General features: G+C 38.2%; 1 protein-coding gene across 2 annotated transcripts in view; it reads right to left on the bottom strand.

The window, feature by feature from the left end:
* The window catches only part of LOC100378494 (neuronal acetylcholine receptor subunit alpha-2-like), a 50118-nt gene extending 34191 nt beyond the window's left edge, over positions 1-15927 (bottom strand). For both annotated transcript variants that reach the window (XM_002741751.4, XM_085491280.1), the window contains exon 1: positions 15174-15927. In XM_002741751.4, the coding sequence (XP_002741797.3) occupies positions 15174-15258 (85 nt within the window). In that variant the 5' untranslated portion in view covers positions 15259-15927. The remainder of the gene's footprint in view (positions 1-15173) is intronic.
* Between the last annotated feature and the right edge of the window lie 2540 nt (positions 15928-18467).

Here is an 18467-nt window from a genome sequence, read left to right as displayed (position 1 = left end):
GTCGGTGCGTCAGTCGCAATTGCTGCACATGTGGTTAAGCTGTTAAACGCTCAAGTTGAATGGTCTTAATTGAATGAAGCGTTTATTAAATAAGCATTAAATTGGTCGTTATTAAAATACACTACTCTCAGTGGAAATCGATGATACATTCACACATAGACGATTATGCCTGTCAGTAATAAATCATGCCTGTGTATCACGATGTGTGCTGCACGCAGTTGTCTCTAATTGTGCAATTACTGTCACAGAAATGTAAAACTTAAGAATTTTACCTTCAAAACGTTATTTCTTACTACTGTCATTGTATGCGTATTTAAATCTCATCTTTCCAACATTGTACTTATTAAGGATCATATACTGTAGAATGACTAATTTTCACTGGGTTTAAATTTCACTGAATTATCATTTTAGGCATATTTAGTGGGTTTTAAATTGATAATGTGATGAATTAAATATTGTGTTTTAATTTAGCGCATTTTCCAGTCAGCGAAATACTCAAAATTAAAACCCAGTGAATAATTAACCTTTTTACAGTATGTTGGATAACATGTACCTGTGAATGTTTAGTCTGGTATTAGTCGTGGAACAGTACAACGCAGTACGGTGATACGATATGATGTTACACAATACATTACAACACAACGCAGTTGTATTGGCACATAAATGCATGTGTTTCACGTTCTGTAATGCGGTTTCTCGCTCAATTCAATATGTGTGGTTCAACTTGATATTGGTTATATCTGTCTCGATACTCCGTCAGTAATTATTTGAGATATGTGTTCCTTTTTGGTATATTTTGTCTTATGGATGGTCGACCTGTATGCGTTAATTTCGGGGGGGGGTACTCACATTGAAATGTTATATGTATGTGTGTCGCCAAAAGGGGTCCCAAATTCACCACTTCTGTCTGAAAAAGGGTATGATATGTTACCCTGTCTATCTGAGAAGGGATATCCTATTTTCATCATGTCTTTCTGAAAACGGGTCTCTTGGGCTTGAGTGACCCAAGAATCAAGAAAATTCAAGCCCACATGCTTTTCCCTTGGTACCATTTATATGCTTACTGTCTGGAACTTGAAGGGGTGTCAAATATTCATAGTTTGTCTGAAAAGAGGTAGGCAATTTGAGTTTATTTTTGTCTGATAAGGGGTAGGGGTTTCAAACAACCAGCTACACACACTTGTCATTATTTTTTGTAAGTGACCCCCCGGGAGGGGCGTTAATGCGAGATGGAAGTTACATACACAAGGCCAGCGAGACCACCATTGTGATAACATGGGTAAACACTTTAAAAGCAGTTATTGACCTAGTCGAATTTAGCTCTTTCGTTAGGTGGCTTCCGACCTGGGAGTCACTAGTTTTTCTTGATCATCTTTCAGGTTTTGACATGGTTTGTGCTGCAGGTATAAAATTCAATGGAATTCAACCTGACAGGAGGGAGCCTCGGTTTTTTCCATCAACACAGGTTGTTTTGTCAAATGTTTTTTCCTTATGCTGCGTGATATTTTACAAACAATGGCTGCTCATATTCATTGGTGTAAATGACCTAACCTACAAGTCATTGAACTTATAACACATTCCCCGTTGGCACTTTTTGTTAAAAAGATCATATATGAGTTAACCTTTATCTGGTCAAGTCAATATACGAGTACATGGGACTTATATGATGAGGGTTGAGCACAAGACATCCCAAAGAACGATAGGATTATGCGTGAAAGTGAACAGTGCAATTTTAGATGAAATGACCCATTAAATGAGTTAATTGAAGTTAGCGTGGTTAGTATGAATGTAGATTACATAAAGTGGTGGAGTTATTGTTGCTAGTATATTAGTAGACAAACGATATTCTTATTTAGTATCTACTATGACTGACATTTGTACGACAGACATAATACAAACTGGGTCAGTTGGATTCTTTTGTTTATGAAGTTTTTGTGTATGAAGCCAGTTGTTGTAGGTTATCATTATCGACTATCTTGAATCAGATTGTAAATGCATGAGCAAACGTGTGATATGACATGTGTGCGTGAAGTTTGAACGTGATCGACCCAGCCATGCCAGATATATGCCTCCATAACAGTATCAATTCGTTAAAACAAAATGATTACCAGTCGACCATTTTGAAATCCCATCAGAAGAAAACATGATTCACATTGTGGGCCCACAATGTTTCAATGACTAGTATCAATGTATAACTGAGATACGAATTCGAAATTCTTTTGATGTATTTTAGCATTAAACTGGCTGCTGTTCGGCCATATTCAACTGGACCCTGCAATAAATACATGTGCGCATGTATGACATGATGTGTGTGTTAAGTTTTAACAAAGTTCCTATCTACGCATGTCTTAGATACAAAAGAAGATGGACGAACAGTGGTATACGTCCTTGTTTTCGAACTGAAATTGTTCTTTCATTCTTGTGAAAAATGAGAATACTATAGCAGCGCAAAAAAACAATAATAGTGATGCTATTCTGACAATGAAAAATCAGCAATTGAACTAGTACATGGTCGTGAATGACTGCAATTCAAAATAATGATTTTATCTAATTATTCTACAATATAATTTTATTAATAATATAGGTGCCGATTAGGAAATGTATTCGGTTAAGGTTCTCACCTTAACATTTTACAGACAAGATTTTAAACTTTACGTTTGAGGTGCCGCCATTTTGGATTCCTATTGGATATTCATATTTGACCAATATTACTTCAAACCACATGAATAGAAATTTTAAAGGGCGGTAGTCGTCGCGCCACGCATGCGCGAGATATATGGGTCTCATATAAACTAAGATGGCGACTTCGACAGTTGCGCAGATCAGCTAGTATAAACTGAGACGTTACTGAGCTTTAATGGTATCGAAGGAGACACCGGTGTATTTAATGCAAGTCGCGCGCAGGTCGACCCTCATACTTATTATTTCCATTCGAAGAGCGAATTGGATTGTGCGAAAATCAATGTTTATCAACACAAATTTCGCACATGCGCAGCGCGACGATCGTCTTTTAAGAAAAATATACGTGATATATGTTCGTGGTTCAAAGTATATCTACATATCAACTTCTAAGATAGTAACTGCATGGTCAGGCACGACAGGTCTGTTGTGTGGTCGGGTTGTGTTGTGTTTATACAGCGCCCAATGTACTATAATAATCAAAGAAAGCTTAGAAAGAACTCCCATGTGCTGAGAGTATTGGAGACACATTAAATATAATTCGAAATTACTTAGCTGAAAACTAATTATGCAAATCAGAAAATTAATATGACCAGATTTGAGTGTAAAACTAATGAGGTCTGCGCAATGTAACAGAAAATCTATGTCTCCAAGTTTAATTGAAATGTGATTAGAACCAAAAAATTATGAATTATTATGCTTATTAGGGAATTAATATGAACAGATTTTTACCCCAAACTAATTAGGTTTGTACATTGTCCTAGAGCATCTTTGTACTAAGTTTCATTGAAATGGAATAATTAGCACCGTGAAAACTCCAAAAATTCGACCCCTCTAAAAATTCGACCGCCTATTTATTTGCCGGGTTTCGGTGTTTTATTTGCCTCCAAATTTTCGACTCCACTAAAAATTGCCGACTCATTCTTATTCGAAAATTGCGACCAGTTTTAGTTTTCCCTCAAACGAAAAAAAACCGATGTGAGCGTTCAAACGGGACCTTCCTCGCAGGCATGAATCCGGGTTTCTGATTGACTGAGAGATTTTTATTTTATTGGTAACGAAAATATATTCTAAATAAACGAAGTTTCAAATAAAAACGAACACAAAAATCTCGGCATGCTGCGTTTCTGAATTGTTGATTATTACTGTACTCAGTAGTGATTATAATAATGTACACAAAATAAATTTGTTGAATGGTTATGAAATACAAATAAAAGTCAACTTAGTTTCATCGTAAGCGAATGATTCCGGTCTCGTATAAACGTTTGATGCTGTAGGATATCCGCCATGTTCTCTTAGGTCAAATAGGTCAAATCGCTAATTAACCAATCAAAAAGCTGGATGATGCCAACGTGTTCAAATTACCATAGCTTATTTAAATATGTTAATGTTATTGAACGCAATGCGGAAGAGATTGATGTTGTAGTACGATATTTTGGCTTGGATTTTGATGCGAAAACGGCATGATTTTTTTTAAATAAAAAAATTAGTTGTTTTTAAAAAATAAACTGGTCATCTGAAGAATAATTTAACATTGTTCACAGTGATAACAGCTCATTCTCGAAAGGAAGCTTACCCGCTCACGCTAGTCACGATAAAAATCATACACGTGTACTCTTGAATAGACAGACGTCAATGACTACGGTAAAACTTAGACTCTATTTTAGCCGGCAGGATTGATTGAAATGTCCGAAAAATGACGCCAAAATACACCTTAAAAGTCCCATTTTATTTTCTTAAATCCCATTTTATTTTTTAATCCAGGGGCGAATTTACGGCAGAATTTGGTCCCTCAAATAAGGGACACGTGAGCTTTGATTCTAACCGGATACATTGCACTGGGTCGGGGAGATCGTTTGCTAAACTTCCATGTATCTTTTGTCCAATGGGTACCTGTACTTCGAACATTCGCAAGTTTTCCTAGGTAGTGCGAGACAGCTTTGTCTTTTGACCTATTAGTTTTGTGCTGACCTCTTCTCCGCGTCTTGATGTTTTGTTTTGCTTGTCATAATACTGATTGATGACTTTGTTTAGATTTTGAGTTACAACTCGGCCACGATCTTTGCTTTTACCGTGAAACATGAGGAAGTTTACGTCAATTGACGGACATTGCATTTTTTAAAAACTAATGAAGCACACTGTCTATCATCCCCATTTTTTCATTTGCTGATTTCTATTCAGAAAAATTCGACCGTCCGAAAATGCACCTTAATTTTGACTCTAAAAACACGTCACATTTCTAACACCAATTATTTAAAACCGGTCGAAATTTCGGAGTTTTTACGGTACTTTAGATATCAGTGTGAAAGCTTAAAATTGGTTAATTATGCAAATTAGGTAATTAATATGTACAGATTTTAACCCACAATTATTCAGGTCTGTCTATTGTCCTACAGCATCCATGTACATTCATTGATATGTGATGTATAGTACCTGAGATATCAGTGTGAAAGTTGGTTAATTATGCAAATTAGGTGATTAATATGCACAAATATTTACCGGAAAGTAATTGGGACTGCATAATTCTAGATTCATTGAAATGTGATGATTAGTACTTTAGATATCAGTAGAAAAGCTGAAAATTAATTATGCAAATTAGGTAATTAATATGCACAATTATTTACCCTAAAAACTAATCAGGTCTCTGCATAGTCCTAAAGGATCTATGTACCAAGTTTCATTGAAATGCGATGATTAGTACTTGAGATACCCGTGGAAAAGCTGAAAATTAACTAATTATGCAAATTAGGTGATTAATATGCACAAATATTTATCGAAAACAATCAATCTCTGCATAGTCCTTGAGTATGTAAGTACCAAGTTTCATTGAAATGTAATGCTAACTACTTATATCAAATGCTGAAAATTAATTAATTATGCAAATTAGGTAATTAATATGTACTGATATTACCATAAAAACTATCAGGACTGTGCAGTGTCGTATGACATCTATGTACCAAGTTTCATTGAAATGTGATGATTAGTACTTGAGATATCAGTGGAAAAACCGAAAATTGACTAATCATTATGCAAATTTGGTAATTAGTATCCACGGATTATTACCAAAAACTAATCAAAACCTAGCATTAGTTCAGAGCATCTATGTACCAAGTTTCATCAAAATCCAATGAGTGGTTGTTTAGATATCAGTGGAACAGTCATGGAACCACTAAAAAATAGCTAATTATCATGCAAATTAGGTAATTAATATGCACGAATTTTTACCAAAAATTAATCAAATCTGCGCATATGTTCAGAGCATCTATGTACCAAGTTTCATCAAAATCCAATGAGTGGTTCTTTAGATATCAGTGGAACAGTCATAGAACAGCTAAAAATTAGCTAATTATCATGCAAATTAGGTAATTAACGAGCATGGATCTTTACCAAAACCTAATCAAATCTGCGCATATGTTCAGAGCATCTATGCACCAAGTTTCATCAAAATCCAATGAGTGGTTCTTTAGATATCAGTGGAACAGTCATAGAACAGCTAAAAATTAGCTAATTATCATGCAAATTAGGTAATTAACGAGCATGGATTTTTACCAAAACCTAATCAAATCTGCGCATTGGCCCAGAGCATCTATGCACCAAGTTTCATCAAAAACCGATGTATGGTTCTTGAGATAGCAGTGGAACAGTCGGACACACATACACACATACACACACACACACACACACACACATACACACACACACACACACACACATACACACATACACACATACACACATACAGACACACTAACTGCAAAGACTCCCATTTTGTGCTTCGCACATGGGAGTCAAAAAGTATGCAACTTCCGTATAGTGAATCCCTGTCAACTAATCGAACGGGGCTGGTTCTGAATAACACGTATTTAAGTTAATACAGACACATTAAATGTTTCTGCAAATCGGCGTAGGAAACATGGCTCCCTGACAAGCTTCGTCAATCACACAGAGCGGTAATTTTATTTTCACAAAAACATATATCACTATACTTATATATAACCCTGTCATAATGGGCGGTGATTTTAAATACATGCTTAAGCAACTATACCGTAATTGCAGCAAAAAACAAATGCACACGTCGCCTTTAACTGATCTGTTTTTTACAATGATACAAACTTGCTGATGCTTAACATCAGTTCCAGGATAATGTTAATTAATTAGTACTTGAAGCCGACAGGACACACTTGTGCACTTTGACCGTTTTTACGTAACAAAGCAGTGATAGCAGTGAACATTAATAATAGTGTCAGGTTTTTATAATAAATCTCTGGTTAAACAATATATGTATTTCCAACAATCCAATATGGTATATGAACGTTGTCGTTTTGTAGGATGGTGAGTACATAAGATTCATCACTGATTTGTGACAAAATAGCAGCAGTGGACAAAATCATGGAATTAATTTATTGTTTTATTATAAGATTTAAAATAAGCAACATAAACACGTTTCTTATCCTTGGAAGTGAAGTTGGTGGTTGGGGCGGGGTCGTACCCTTTGTCGTGAGAACCAGTGTGACCTGCCGACGAGATTCTGGGGAGTTTTCTGTGATGACTTCCCATTTTTTTATTTTCGTTTACATTACCCGAGAGCCAAAAATCACAATCACAATATAATGTAATCATAAACTAATACAATTTCATACTATATCAATACATGACACACGATGAAACGTGGAGGTCGTCGTGGCAAAGCGTTTGATATTATCTCAATGTGAGTGATTACGTCTTCTCTGAGTTGTCCTTGAGATGACCTCTATTAGTGACATCATTTCGCACCTGCTGTTCATTGTCTTTTAACGCCAGTTGAATTTGGCATTGAATACATGTGTTTTTAACGAGCAAATACAAAACGGAACCTTATGAATTTAAATCTGTTAAGCCTGTTTGTACTTAAGTGTGTTTATATCTCACGAACAGCAATCGAATTATGATATACTCCTATTTCACTCTGATGTTCTTTTGTTTAATTAATATATATCCTGAATTCCTGCTTCAAGAACAACTGGTTAATGTCGGTATGGCGGAGTTCCGATCAGCTCAAGGGTGTGCATTTGTAAATATTAATTAACTAATTTTAATATTGAGTAATAATGACGCATTACTTAAATATTGTTTTCATCTCTAGAAGCATTAATTAAAATTAATTAATTAAAACATTCATAAATGAATAAGACACTTATTTGATTGGTTCATTCTATTGGATTAAATGTGACTCGTGTTATCATGTGTAAAACGAAATACTCATTATTCTATAGTTAACATATTAAACTTAGCGTTTTTTAAACTACAGAATACTGTTTTGTTTTCATCATATTATATAAGTTAGGAAAATGATAATGGAATTGTTATGATGTCGCGATTTATTTAAGATTTAACATATTAAGTGGCTGTATATTTTATTGTTTTTACCGATCTTACAATACGTGCTTTTATCATTTTTGAAGATGAAAATAGGACGAGAAAACCCAAGCATCTCCCGTTACCATATATAGCAATATAAATAAAGCCGTTCGGTGTGTAATCTGAAAATGGTATGTTCTGACCGATTATTAGTAAGTAGTCTGAGAACCTGGCGCCTTCTAATCGTGACATCGCTGCAATGTCAATGATAAGCTGGCCACAGCCTGCAGTCGACAATGCCCCCGAGACACCCGAAATGGACAGGTACTCATGAATATTCATTGCTTGTATTGCATCGCCGGGCTTGTATTAAGTGACAATTTAATTCACCCAAAGTTGTAATACGGGGCATATTTTACTGCACGCTGTGTTTTAACTTGGTCATTCACAACTTGCACTGCTCTCGTCGGTTGAAAAATCGGAATTATCGGGTAAAGTCTTGTGGAATGTTATTTATACGTGGGTTCAGAATAATTACATTAAATCATCAGATAAGCTAATCCAATGAAACACTATATAAAGAGCAGCTGCCGCACTATCGATCAATCGCCGATTCGTGACGGTACAGCTAATTTGCAGATGAGAAGAAATCTTTTGACAATACGTGTATCGATTCGAAACTTCCCAACGTCGAATTGCGTACTCTGTGATGATAAGCCCACCCTAAATATTTAAAAAAATAATAATAATAACTCTTGCCACATAGACAAAAATGCTGCAAAATATATAGAGATTCTTGTCCATCAGCTCATTCTTGTTTCTCTCCACAGGCTCTTCATGTGTCATCAGAGGTCATTGACCTCGAAGACAGCAACCCATCATGCTATTGAATCACGTGACTATACCTCCCAAACATTTTAACTTTTCTCGTAGACGTAGCGATAACCCGTCTTTGCCATGTTTACACACTGTATTATTTTATTTTATTAAAAAAAAACCAAAAAACAAGAGATTGTATGCAAGATTACTTATCTCTGTCGCAATTTTAGGTCATTACTCCTCGACTGCTGTATTTACCAGATTTCCAGTAACAAAACTAACGCCATGTCGTAATATCGCAATATGTATAAATGAGAAGTGTTGCATAAAAAGCAGTCTCCCCCATCTCCTCATACAACATATCCTGTGAAATCAATTTGAATTACCATTTGTGGTATAATACAAGTCCTGTGCCGTATTCCGAGTCCGGTGAATTTTCGATATTGACGTGTGGCCTCATTAATTGGCGAACATTCATATTAAACGGGTAGGGTGGTTACAACATGTCGTTCTGGCCATGAAATACTTTGCTTTATATGTGTCTGGAAATGTACACTGCATGTTGTTTGTGACGTCAGAGATTCGACTTGCAAATCATGTACATTACCGTGAGGTCCATCATGTACTTTACACGCTGTCAGGAGGGTACTGTAGCGTATTGAGATTGATATCAGTAGTCCGACGCTTTGCCGTGGTCGTGAGTTCGCGTATATTTTTACGGTGAGTTTCCGGCCTATATTATATTAGTTTAAAGCCACTACACCGAAAAAAAAGTAGGGTCACTGAAATTTTTTTTGAGAAACACGAGTCTAAAACTGCCTTCCTTATGATTTGTATAATTTCTCATTCGACGTGCTCCATTTTAGCGCCATGGACTAAGTAAATTGAACGGTGTTTGGTTACCTTTATAATACCAGTTGTTTGGCACAGCACACTACATACACCACAGGGTGTCAACACGTGTCAGATTAGTTCGTCTATCACATTTGAAGCGCGGTGGTCGTCGCGTATGTAAATAAACAATGTATTTTACACGCGTTGTATACGTCGCTATGAGTCCCATCTCGAACAGGACGCGGCACGACGACTGTCGCCCTTTAAATTCAAACAAAAATACACGTACGTTCTATGACGTTTAGTCATATGCAAATTATGTCTGTGGTTCAACATAGTCGAGAAGTGGCCCAACGCTGCTGATTGCACCGTGAACTATTCGCAGAGACCATAGCGTGTCATTGTTTACAAACAAGCTTCTATCCATGAGCCTTTGCGTTCTTAGCGTGTGTTGTCATCGCTTAGGACTCAATTCCCGCTCATGCGCAGGTAACGACCCTCCCGCTTTAAAGTGCGCACATTTCGAATGATTCTCCTGTAGATTTTATCAAACATCGATGGAATTACGTTGGTATTTGAATGGGCAGGCGCAAAGTATTCGGATAAATAAATCAACAAGCTCGCACCGCACATAGAGATCATTAACAAATATATAGGTATTCATTTTACGGTTATGAGATTCAGATGTACAGCAAATAAATCCAGAGAGTCGGTTCCTTGGCTCAATGCATATTCAGCTGGTTTTTTTTTTCAAGCAGCGTTGATTCATTACTCAAAAACCGTCATATTTAGTAATGGTCCGAATATAATCAAGCTGTGATCATAACTATATATCACCACGATTATTTATTAGTGCCGCGTCACATTTATTGAATGTGCGCATGCGCCATGGAACTACAAACCTCACTTTTGTCAACTGTCTACGAGAAGCGCGTGATGTCAGTGCGCCAAATAAAATGGCGAACGTTGCATCGCGGTCTCATTAATTGCCGTGAGAGCCGACCACTGTGGATCAAATTGACTTATTTATGCGGGGTTCGAGCATATGTGTAATATCATCAGTGAACGCGTACTACTGGTACTGTATTGCGCTGAGAAATTACGATTACTAATCGCATTGTAGTTCTCTTAAACCAACAAAGGAAGACACTTCATTTTGCGTGACAAATGGGTAACTGCCAAGGAGCACGCGATAACGCAAATATTGTAGGCCATCCCTATTCAGAAAATCTCAAGTGCTCTACTTGGAGTACTTCCATCAATGCACACTCGAATCGCGATAATCGCCAATTCATTAGATTTCAATGTTCGATAACAATGAAAACGCGCACCACTTTATAGTTGTTCTTCACTGTATGTCCTCACGAGTGTGTATGCACAGTCTAATCTCATTCACTTTTAACGTAGGGATAGGGTTTTTACATTGTGCGCGTTCATGCGTATGTTGACAGAGTGCTGTATTGTGAAAAATATGAATTTATTTGAACGCACGATTACACAGACATACTACCTTGAAACGGTCCTGCTGTGTAGAATATGTAGCTAGTTAGAGGGTCTAGACGCAAATCACACGTCACATTGTGCAGCCTAGTGGGAACCATTATTTGTCACAGTTGATCTCACCCAGCATCTAGATAGCCTTACTGTGCCCATGCGTTCACGTGACATGGTTAAAGCGAGGGTGTCGTCACCTGCGCATGCGGCAGACGGCCATAGCGTGTCGTTGTTTATAAACACGCGTCTACCCATGAACCTTTGCGTTTTTAGCGTGCATTGTTATCGTCGCTTGGGACTCAATTCCCGCGCGTGCGCAGGTGACGACCCCTCCGCTTTAATACATTTAGTCCAGAAAGCAACAACCTACCTAGACTGGCGCAGTCGGGGCGATTAATTTGTTTTTGTGGTTTAAATAAAATAAAATAAATCGCCAAATGGAGGTGTTAGCGCGAAATCACCCCGACTGGTTTATTCTGCAGGAAATTCATTGCTATTAAATATTCATGAGCACATATTATAATGAAGTGGGCGCGGAAATACGTGCATAATGAGGTCAACATGGTACATGTCACACTGCAGACCCAACATGGCCGCACGTTGAAATTCGAATTTGCCGTAGTCGTCGTTTCTTATTCATCACAATGCGTAGAAGTGTAACTCGTACTGTCGTAGAATTGAAAAAAAAATCGGCTGCTACAATCAGCCGACGTCTTCCCGGTCAGAGGTCAGTTGAAGAGACGTTGTGATTGGCTTAGATGATTGTCAATTAGAACACTCATTAACATAATTACCCGTTGAAAAATCGACGGGTTCCTGCAGTGTCGATAGAGGGCCATGCAGAATAAACCAGTCGGGGTGATTTCGCAGTTACAGGGGATTTCGCGCACCTCCATTTCGCGAATTGTTTTTATTTTATTTAAACTACAAAAACAAATTAATCGCCCCGACTGCGCCAGTCTACAACCTAACTAGTACATTTAAGTGTGAATGAAATGATGTCAATTTCAATGCCTGATCACGGGTCACATAGCTGAGTGAAATTTCGATAGTAATAACTATTGATTTCCTGCCGGGATGTTTTTGAAGGCAAACTGAAACGAATGATTATGGAGATAGCGGGTCAATGTACTATAATCACGGTGCCGACTAGAAATCACGTGACTCGAACGCGCTCGAGGTGTCATTCAAAGATGATCAAACAAAAGATTTAAAGCGCTGTGGTCGTCGCGCAGCCCGTGTTCGAATTTCATGTAAATAAACAATGTATTTTACACGCGTTGAATACGTCGCTATGAGTCACATATCGAACAAGACGCGGCACGACGACTGCAGCCCTTTAAAAATGGTAACTAGTAGCGAAATGTGCATGGCAGTTTTAAAAATTATCCGATGAGTCATTCATTGCGATTCATTTCTTGATCAGAGAGGCGTGCCTGGAACATGTATTTCACGACCGACCGATCGGTTTCATTTCCTGTTCCGATATTTATTTAATGATAATTCAATTTCCTTATTCACAACTTGTTTTCCGGAGAGTAATTTAGTGTCACGTGGCGCAGTGCATGGAGTGAAACGGGCTGTGGACACAACTGGACTAGTTAGTTCTCTTTCAGAACACTGCATACACTGCATCAGTGCAGATTGTTATTTTATAATTATCGTGAAAACTTACTTTACTTTCGTTGCCGAAAAGCGCGTGTGGCGTCAAGGCGATTTCAAACAGCAAACCGTCGTTTACAGTTTACAAAATATATAACACTAAACAGTGTTGGGTGCGTTTAGTCATACACAATTGTGTGTAACAGAAAAAAAAGAACCAAAGTAATGCAATGAAGCAATATTTAAATTTCATTTAGTGAAACAAAAATCGTATATATGTAGATATTATTATGGTAAAAGGGAGCTGGTGGGAGCGAACACAACACAATAGTTTTGTTTCGGTGTTGATATGGCTAAAATACGAGAGGGAATTCTCGTGACAGATCGGCTAAATTCGGTTCTTCCAGAGTGTCACGTGATAAATTACAAACGATGAAAAATTGTGACATTTCATTGCGTGCTTAAAATTAAAATGTCAAAGGTTATCAGGAAATATGTATGATTAATGAGCCAGGGCGCTTGTCAGTGCCGTTTGCTGATCCCATTCACAAATATTAAAATGAACAAGTAGAAAGTAGACTGATCTAAATAAATATGCTCCCTCTGCTTTTGTTGTTGATGGGTTGCTGTCGTTTGAATGTTATTCTTGCTATTCAAACCACATCGAGACGTTGTAAATGCCACGGGGTGCGTGCGATGAATCTGGCATACCAACAGCTGTCGCTTTCTAATATTACATATAATAAAAACATCACCATTTACGAGTTTTTTGTGTAACTGCCACCTTTTTTGGTGCGTCAACAGGCGTGCTAATTTAGCCGCCATGTTAAAAAAAATGGGAAATACTACGACGATGCAATATTTTCGCCTCACTGTAATAATACTAATTTATTCCATTTTATAATGTTGTTGCAAGCATACGGTAATCATCAATAACAACGAAGGATATGTTTCATATGTACATGATTTTTGTCCTTTGTTTTTATTTATTAAATTTGTTTAATTTCTTTTAGTCACATTCAAATTTAGATATGCTTGATTTATTTGAGCTGTAATGGTTGCCACAAATATAACAAATATTCTTGAAATTATTAAAGGGTTTTGGAAACGTATGTCCTGACGTTGACGCACAAACCTATTTTATAAACCCATTGGTAACCCGCGCATCCGTAACCTTCTTTGTTTGTACACCCTTTCGGGTTCATCGTACCCCGCTGATTCAAAATCGATATACAGATACACGCATGCATATAATGTGCGCTGAGCACGACACGGAAATGATATCAGTACGCTAACTGTATATAGAATAATTCATTTGACTTAATTGCTTTAAATTCCCTGGAGTAAACGCATAGAGAATGTTGTCGACACTATCAGCGCAATGAAATAGGGTCACTCTTACAATTGGGTTGTGTGAATCTGCAGTAAATTTACTCACAACTGGTAATGTTTATACTGATTATGAATAAAACAAATTATTTACAAAGATACGGCGACCACGCAACGGTTCAATGCTGCCACTCTCCCTGCTGTAATTCGCACCGGGGATAGTTATTATAGAGAGACTACGCTCCCAATTATGTTGTGTTTATAGGGTTGTAGTAAGAGCGGCGTTGTAGAAATAATAAGGACGTGTGGCTGTATCGATAGTTGGGAAGGGAAGGTCGTCACAGGGTGAAATAGTGTAGTGAGCCACGTTTTTGTGTTGTTTTATTGTAATTTCGGCGGTGGCCACATATACCGCGGATGTTCAGCTTAGAAACCAGCCCTGATCGACTCCGGAATGTTCGGATACTGCGTATAACATCATGACGAATGACTGGTCTACTTCTTGACATCCATTTACCGTGGAGCCTCCGCGCTTGGGGGTGTTATCAAATGTACGATCTTGAAAGATCACATACTTAATTGAACACAGTAAGAGGATGACAAGACGGCAACTATATGACTAAATATTGGTGGTTTTTGTGAGCATAGTGTGCATTGAACGCTGGGGTGTGTACATGGTGGTAACAGCAAGTGAAAAATCTGTCTGCGCAGTAGAGTGTTTTCCTTGAAGGCCTTTTGATCGACTGGCCCGTTAGCATAGTTTGAACGCGTTCCGCAACTCAAGTACTAGTGTGGAGATGCGTTCGTAAGATACACGGACTCCGTGACCTTTATGCATTTGCGCTAATTCTGATTAGTTCCCACAAGCTACCGGGGACGTATTTCATTGTAGACGTTCTGTTGAATGGTGTATCCAGACCGGTGTGTTGCATTAGGATTGAACATAAATCGTATTAGCTTTGGGCTGGGAAAACTGCCGTGCAACACCGTGACGGCAATGTGAAAAGCTTGTGCGACAAGAGCACCGGGCTCTCTTGTAAGATATCGTGCATTATAAAAATAATAAAGGTCAAACTTACCACATGACGCAAACATCACCAAGCCACTGAGGAGAATCAGCAATCGCCTCGAGGACAATGGGGATGTTGACTTCACCCACTGCATCGTTAATACTTAACGCTTTACCAGCTGCAACGACGAGGTACCGTAAATCGGTGCTGCGCTAGTCTGGATCGATTCTCTGTTTATACGAACACGTAAGCGACTGGATAACTCACACGCAGATACAATAACCATGGAACAGTCACGAAGAGGCAATCTGGACCCATCCGTTTATAAAATACACATCTCAGGACTAAGGAGTGATTTCAGGAAACGTGATTATACTTCGAGGTATATATAATTACACACAACGTTGTCTCTCTGTCGCGCGTCGTGTTGCAGGAACTGAATGCTTCTGAGTAGATATGTAATATTATATGATGCTTTTCAAATCGCCCACACGAGGCTTTTTCTCCTCTGCTATTCCGTCCTTTATCCGAGTGTGTATCCACTGACCCCACGGACGTGTCTGACTCACATTAGTGTCCGCCGTGTGGTTTCACAGGAAGCGATGTTTTTTTTCTTCTTCGAAAATATGTATTCAGCTCAGTTATCCTACCAAACCCGTTATCATACACAACTGCGCATGTGCAGCTGTCTATATACGCCAGCGAAAACAGAACATTTTATGATTTGCTGGAAGCGAGAGGATGTTTATCCTCGCGATGTTCACTCACCCTGTTTTGCATTACCTGCAGCCCCTCGTACTGCCTGAGAGTGGTATATCCCCGGACCTTAACAGTTGTCCAAATTCGATCTCATAGGGTGTCATTGTGTATATTATTGGGATTAAAACACAGCAGTGGATCGGTATTATATATGGGCCTTTTTCTCCTGTTGTGGCAAACATTTGTTAGAATGAGCGTGAACAATAACATTCCAACTGATAGCTACATATTCACACGGGTCGCATTAAATCGTATACTGTTACCGATAGCACGATTTGAAGGGGGCAATCGCACGCACAATGTTGTGTGAATTTTAGGATATTCTGAATAGGCCTACTAATAATAGGGTCACACTGGTTTGATCGCATTCTTTCACCTCTCAATAATAATAACGAGCTACTCAATCACAGAATAGGTGGACAGTTTTGATGATATTACATTCGAGTGAGAGAAAAAACTATTTATACCAAACAATGTACAAACAAACAAGGAAGGCTGTTCTGTGTTTGGATTCCCTCCCGAGGTGTTATAAGCTTAGCACGAAGAACGGCATTGTAATGAAACAATATTTGAGCCGTTTCAGATCGAACGTCATCCAAATAGACCTTTTGTAAGGGCATATACACAGGTCAATTTCACACCAGCTAACGTTCAGTTAATATTTAACTGTGTACATATCCGCAATGACTGATTGTTGATTCAACGACATGGCGTGACACTGTTCCGTGTAGTACTCGAGTATTCAAATATTTGGACTAAAACTGAAGTGTTATAATACACCTTAACAGGCATAACCGCTGCGGAGGGTCCTTGTACTTCTTAAACGTGGCGGTTTATACGGTGAAAATTAGTGTGTACCGTCTAACGAGAGTTAATGGCCTGCTTTCACAATCGTATTCAATTGAAAGACAATGAGAATTGTTTGAACGTTGGAAAAATTGCTTCTCAGCCCTGCCCTCTTCAGATCGAATCGAATATGTTTCCCGTCTATGCCATAAAGGGCGCAATTACCAGATTGTTGTTTTAAACATTTTCACAAATTGACTGAATGTGTGTATCAATAGTCATTCATAGCAAATGATCCAGAAATCTCGTTGAAAAACGAGAGAGCCACTAAAATGTTGGTCGATTAAATACTGCACCATTCTCTTCCGTCATCACATCATAGTTATAGGGAAGAAATTTGTTTACTTCATATTGGATTTAGCAAAGGATTGTGGTTTAGTAAATTGAACTGTAGAGGGCGTTGGGTGGGGGGGGGGGGGGCGGTTTCTCACGTCCTTCCAGTGCAGTGGCGGATCTAGAGGGGAGTTCTTGGGGTCCGCCCCCCCCCCCCCCCCGTTGTAAAATGTATTCAATTTGTATTTGTATAAAATATAAAAAAAAAGTCATTACAGTCATTCCGGGCACTGATTTGACGCTGAAGTCGTGATAGATATCAATAACATTCTACAATAGATTACACACTTTGTTTTCACATTTACATAAGTTGTAACTAGAAATATAAACATCGGCTGCAAATCAGAGGAATGATTGACAGATATTGCCCGCAATGTTTTCTATTTTTGCTCAAAGTCCGACGCCCCTAGACTTTGAGGCGCGTCTGTCTTTTAGTCACTTTCGGTCAGTCATCAGTCGTCAGTCATTTTCGTGAACTGGCATTTGCTGAGATCGGAGATCGAAGTGGTGTTTCAGACAGCTTTTATTAATAATAACTTTATTACACTACTAAAAACCTTCAGAGGGTTTTTGTATGGTAAGGAACATAAATACAAAGAAATACAAATACCATAAAATATCGTATAACGGTATATATAATATCGCCAAACGGGTTGTTACCACCGATAATATACTGCCAGGAAAGCGTAAGAGCGACCGATCCGCGACTAAAAATGAACTGTCGAATATTATAAATCGTAGAGACCGAGCATTTACGGACGGGAAATTCGCCAAAAACTACTCGAAGACGGTGTATGTACAGCGGCAACCCTCCCGGGCGTTTGATCGTGTGTTGTCAGTGATAAGCTGTTTAAAGCGATTATTTGGTGGCACATACATAATCTTTTAGTTCTCATCGTCAAAAACTAATAAGGCTAATTAGGCCAAAAAACACTTGTGTTGCCCTCAAGTCGTAAAATTGAAAAATTGGGTCGGTCGGTCGGATTTTTTTTTTTTAGAGAAATACAGATCAACCCGAGGTTTTAAGTCGCCACTTATCCCCCTCGGAGACCCTGGGTATCAAACAACGGTCCGGGATCGTTAATTTTTAGAGGAAACACTTTTTACTGCTTAAAATGGTGAGTTTTTAATATTTGGGCTTATTAAAAAAAAAAAAAAAAAAAAAAAACGCGTCCCGATATTCCATATTTTTCGGTCGGTCGCTGAGAGCTACAACACATTTTCTTTTTGGCCTAATCGAATAACACCCATTCTACTTATGTATTCAATTTCATTCTTGATATACTGAACGAAGTCTTCATAGGACATTTGTTGCAGGCAAAATTATTTGATGATAAAACTTGTTTTGAACAATTACACATTAAATTTTGTAAAACCATACTAGGAGTTCACAAAAAATCAAGCAACATTGCGACAAGAGCTGAA

Source organism: Saccoglossus kowalevskii, chromosome 16 (assembly GCF_978046115.1).
Source record: "Saccoglossus kowalevskii chromosome 16, keSacKowa6.1, whole genome shotgun sequence".
NCBI lineage: Eukaryota > Metazoa > Hemichordata > Enteropneusta > Harrimaniidae > Saccoglossus > Saccoglossus kowalevskii.
Note: the sequence above shows the minus strand (reverse complement) of the source record. Positions and strands in the feature narration are given on the sequence as shown.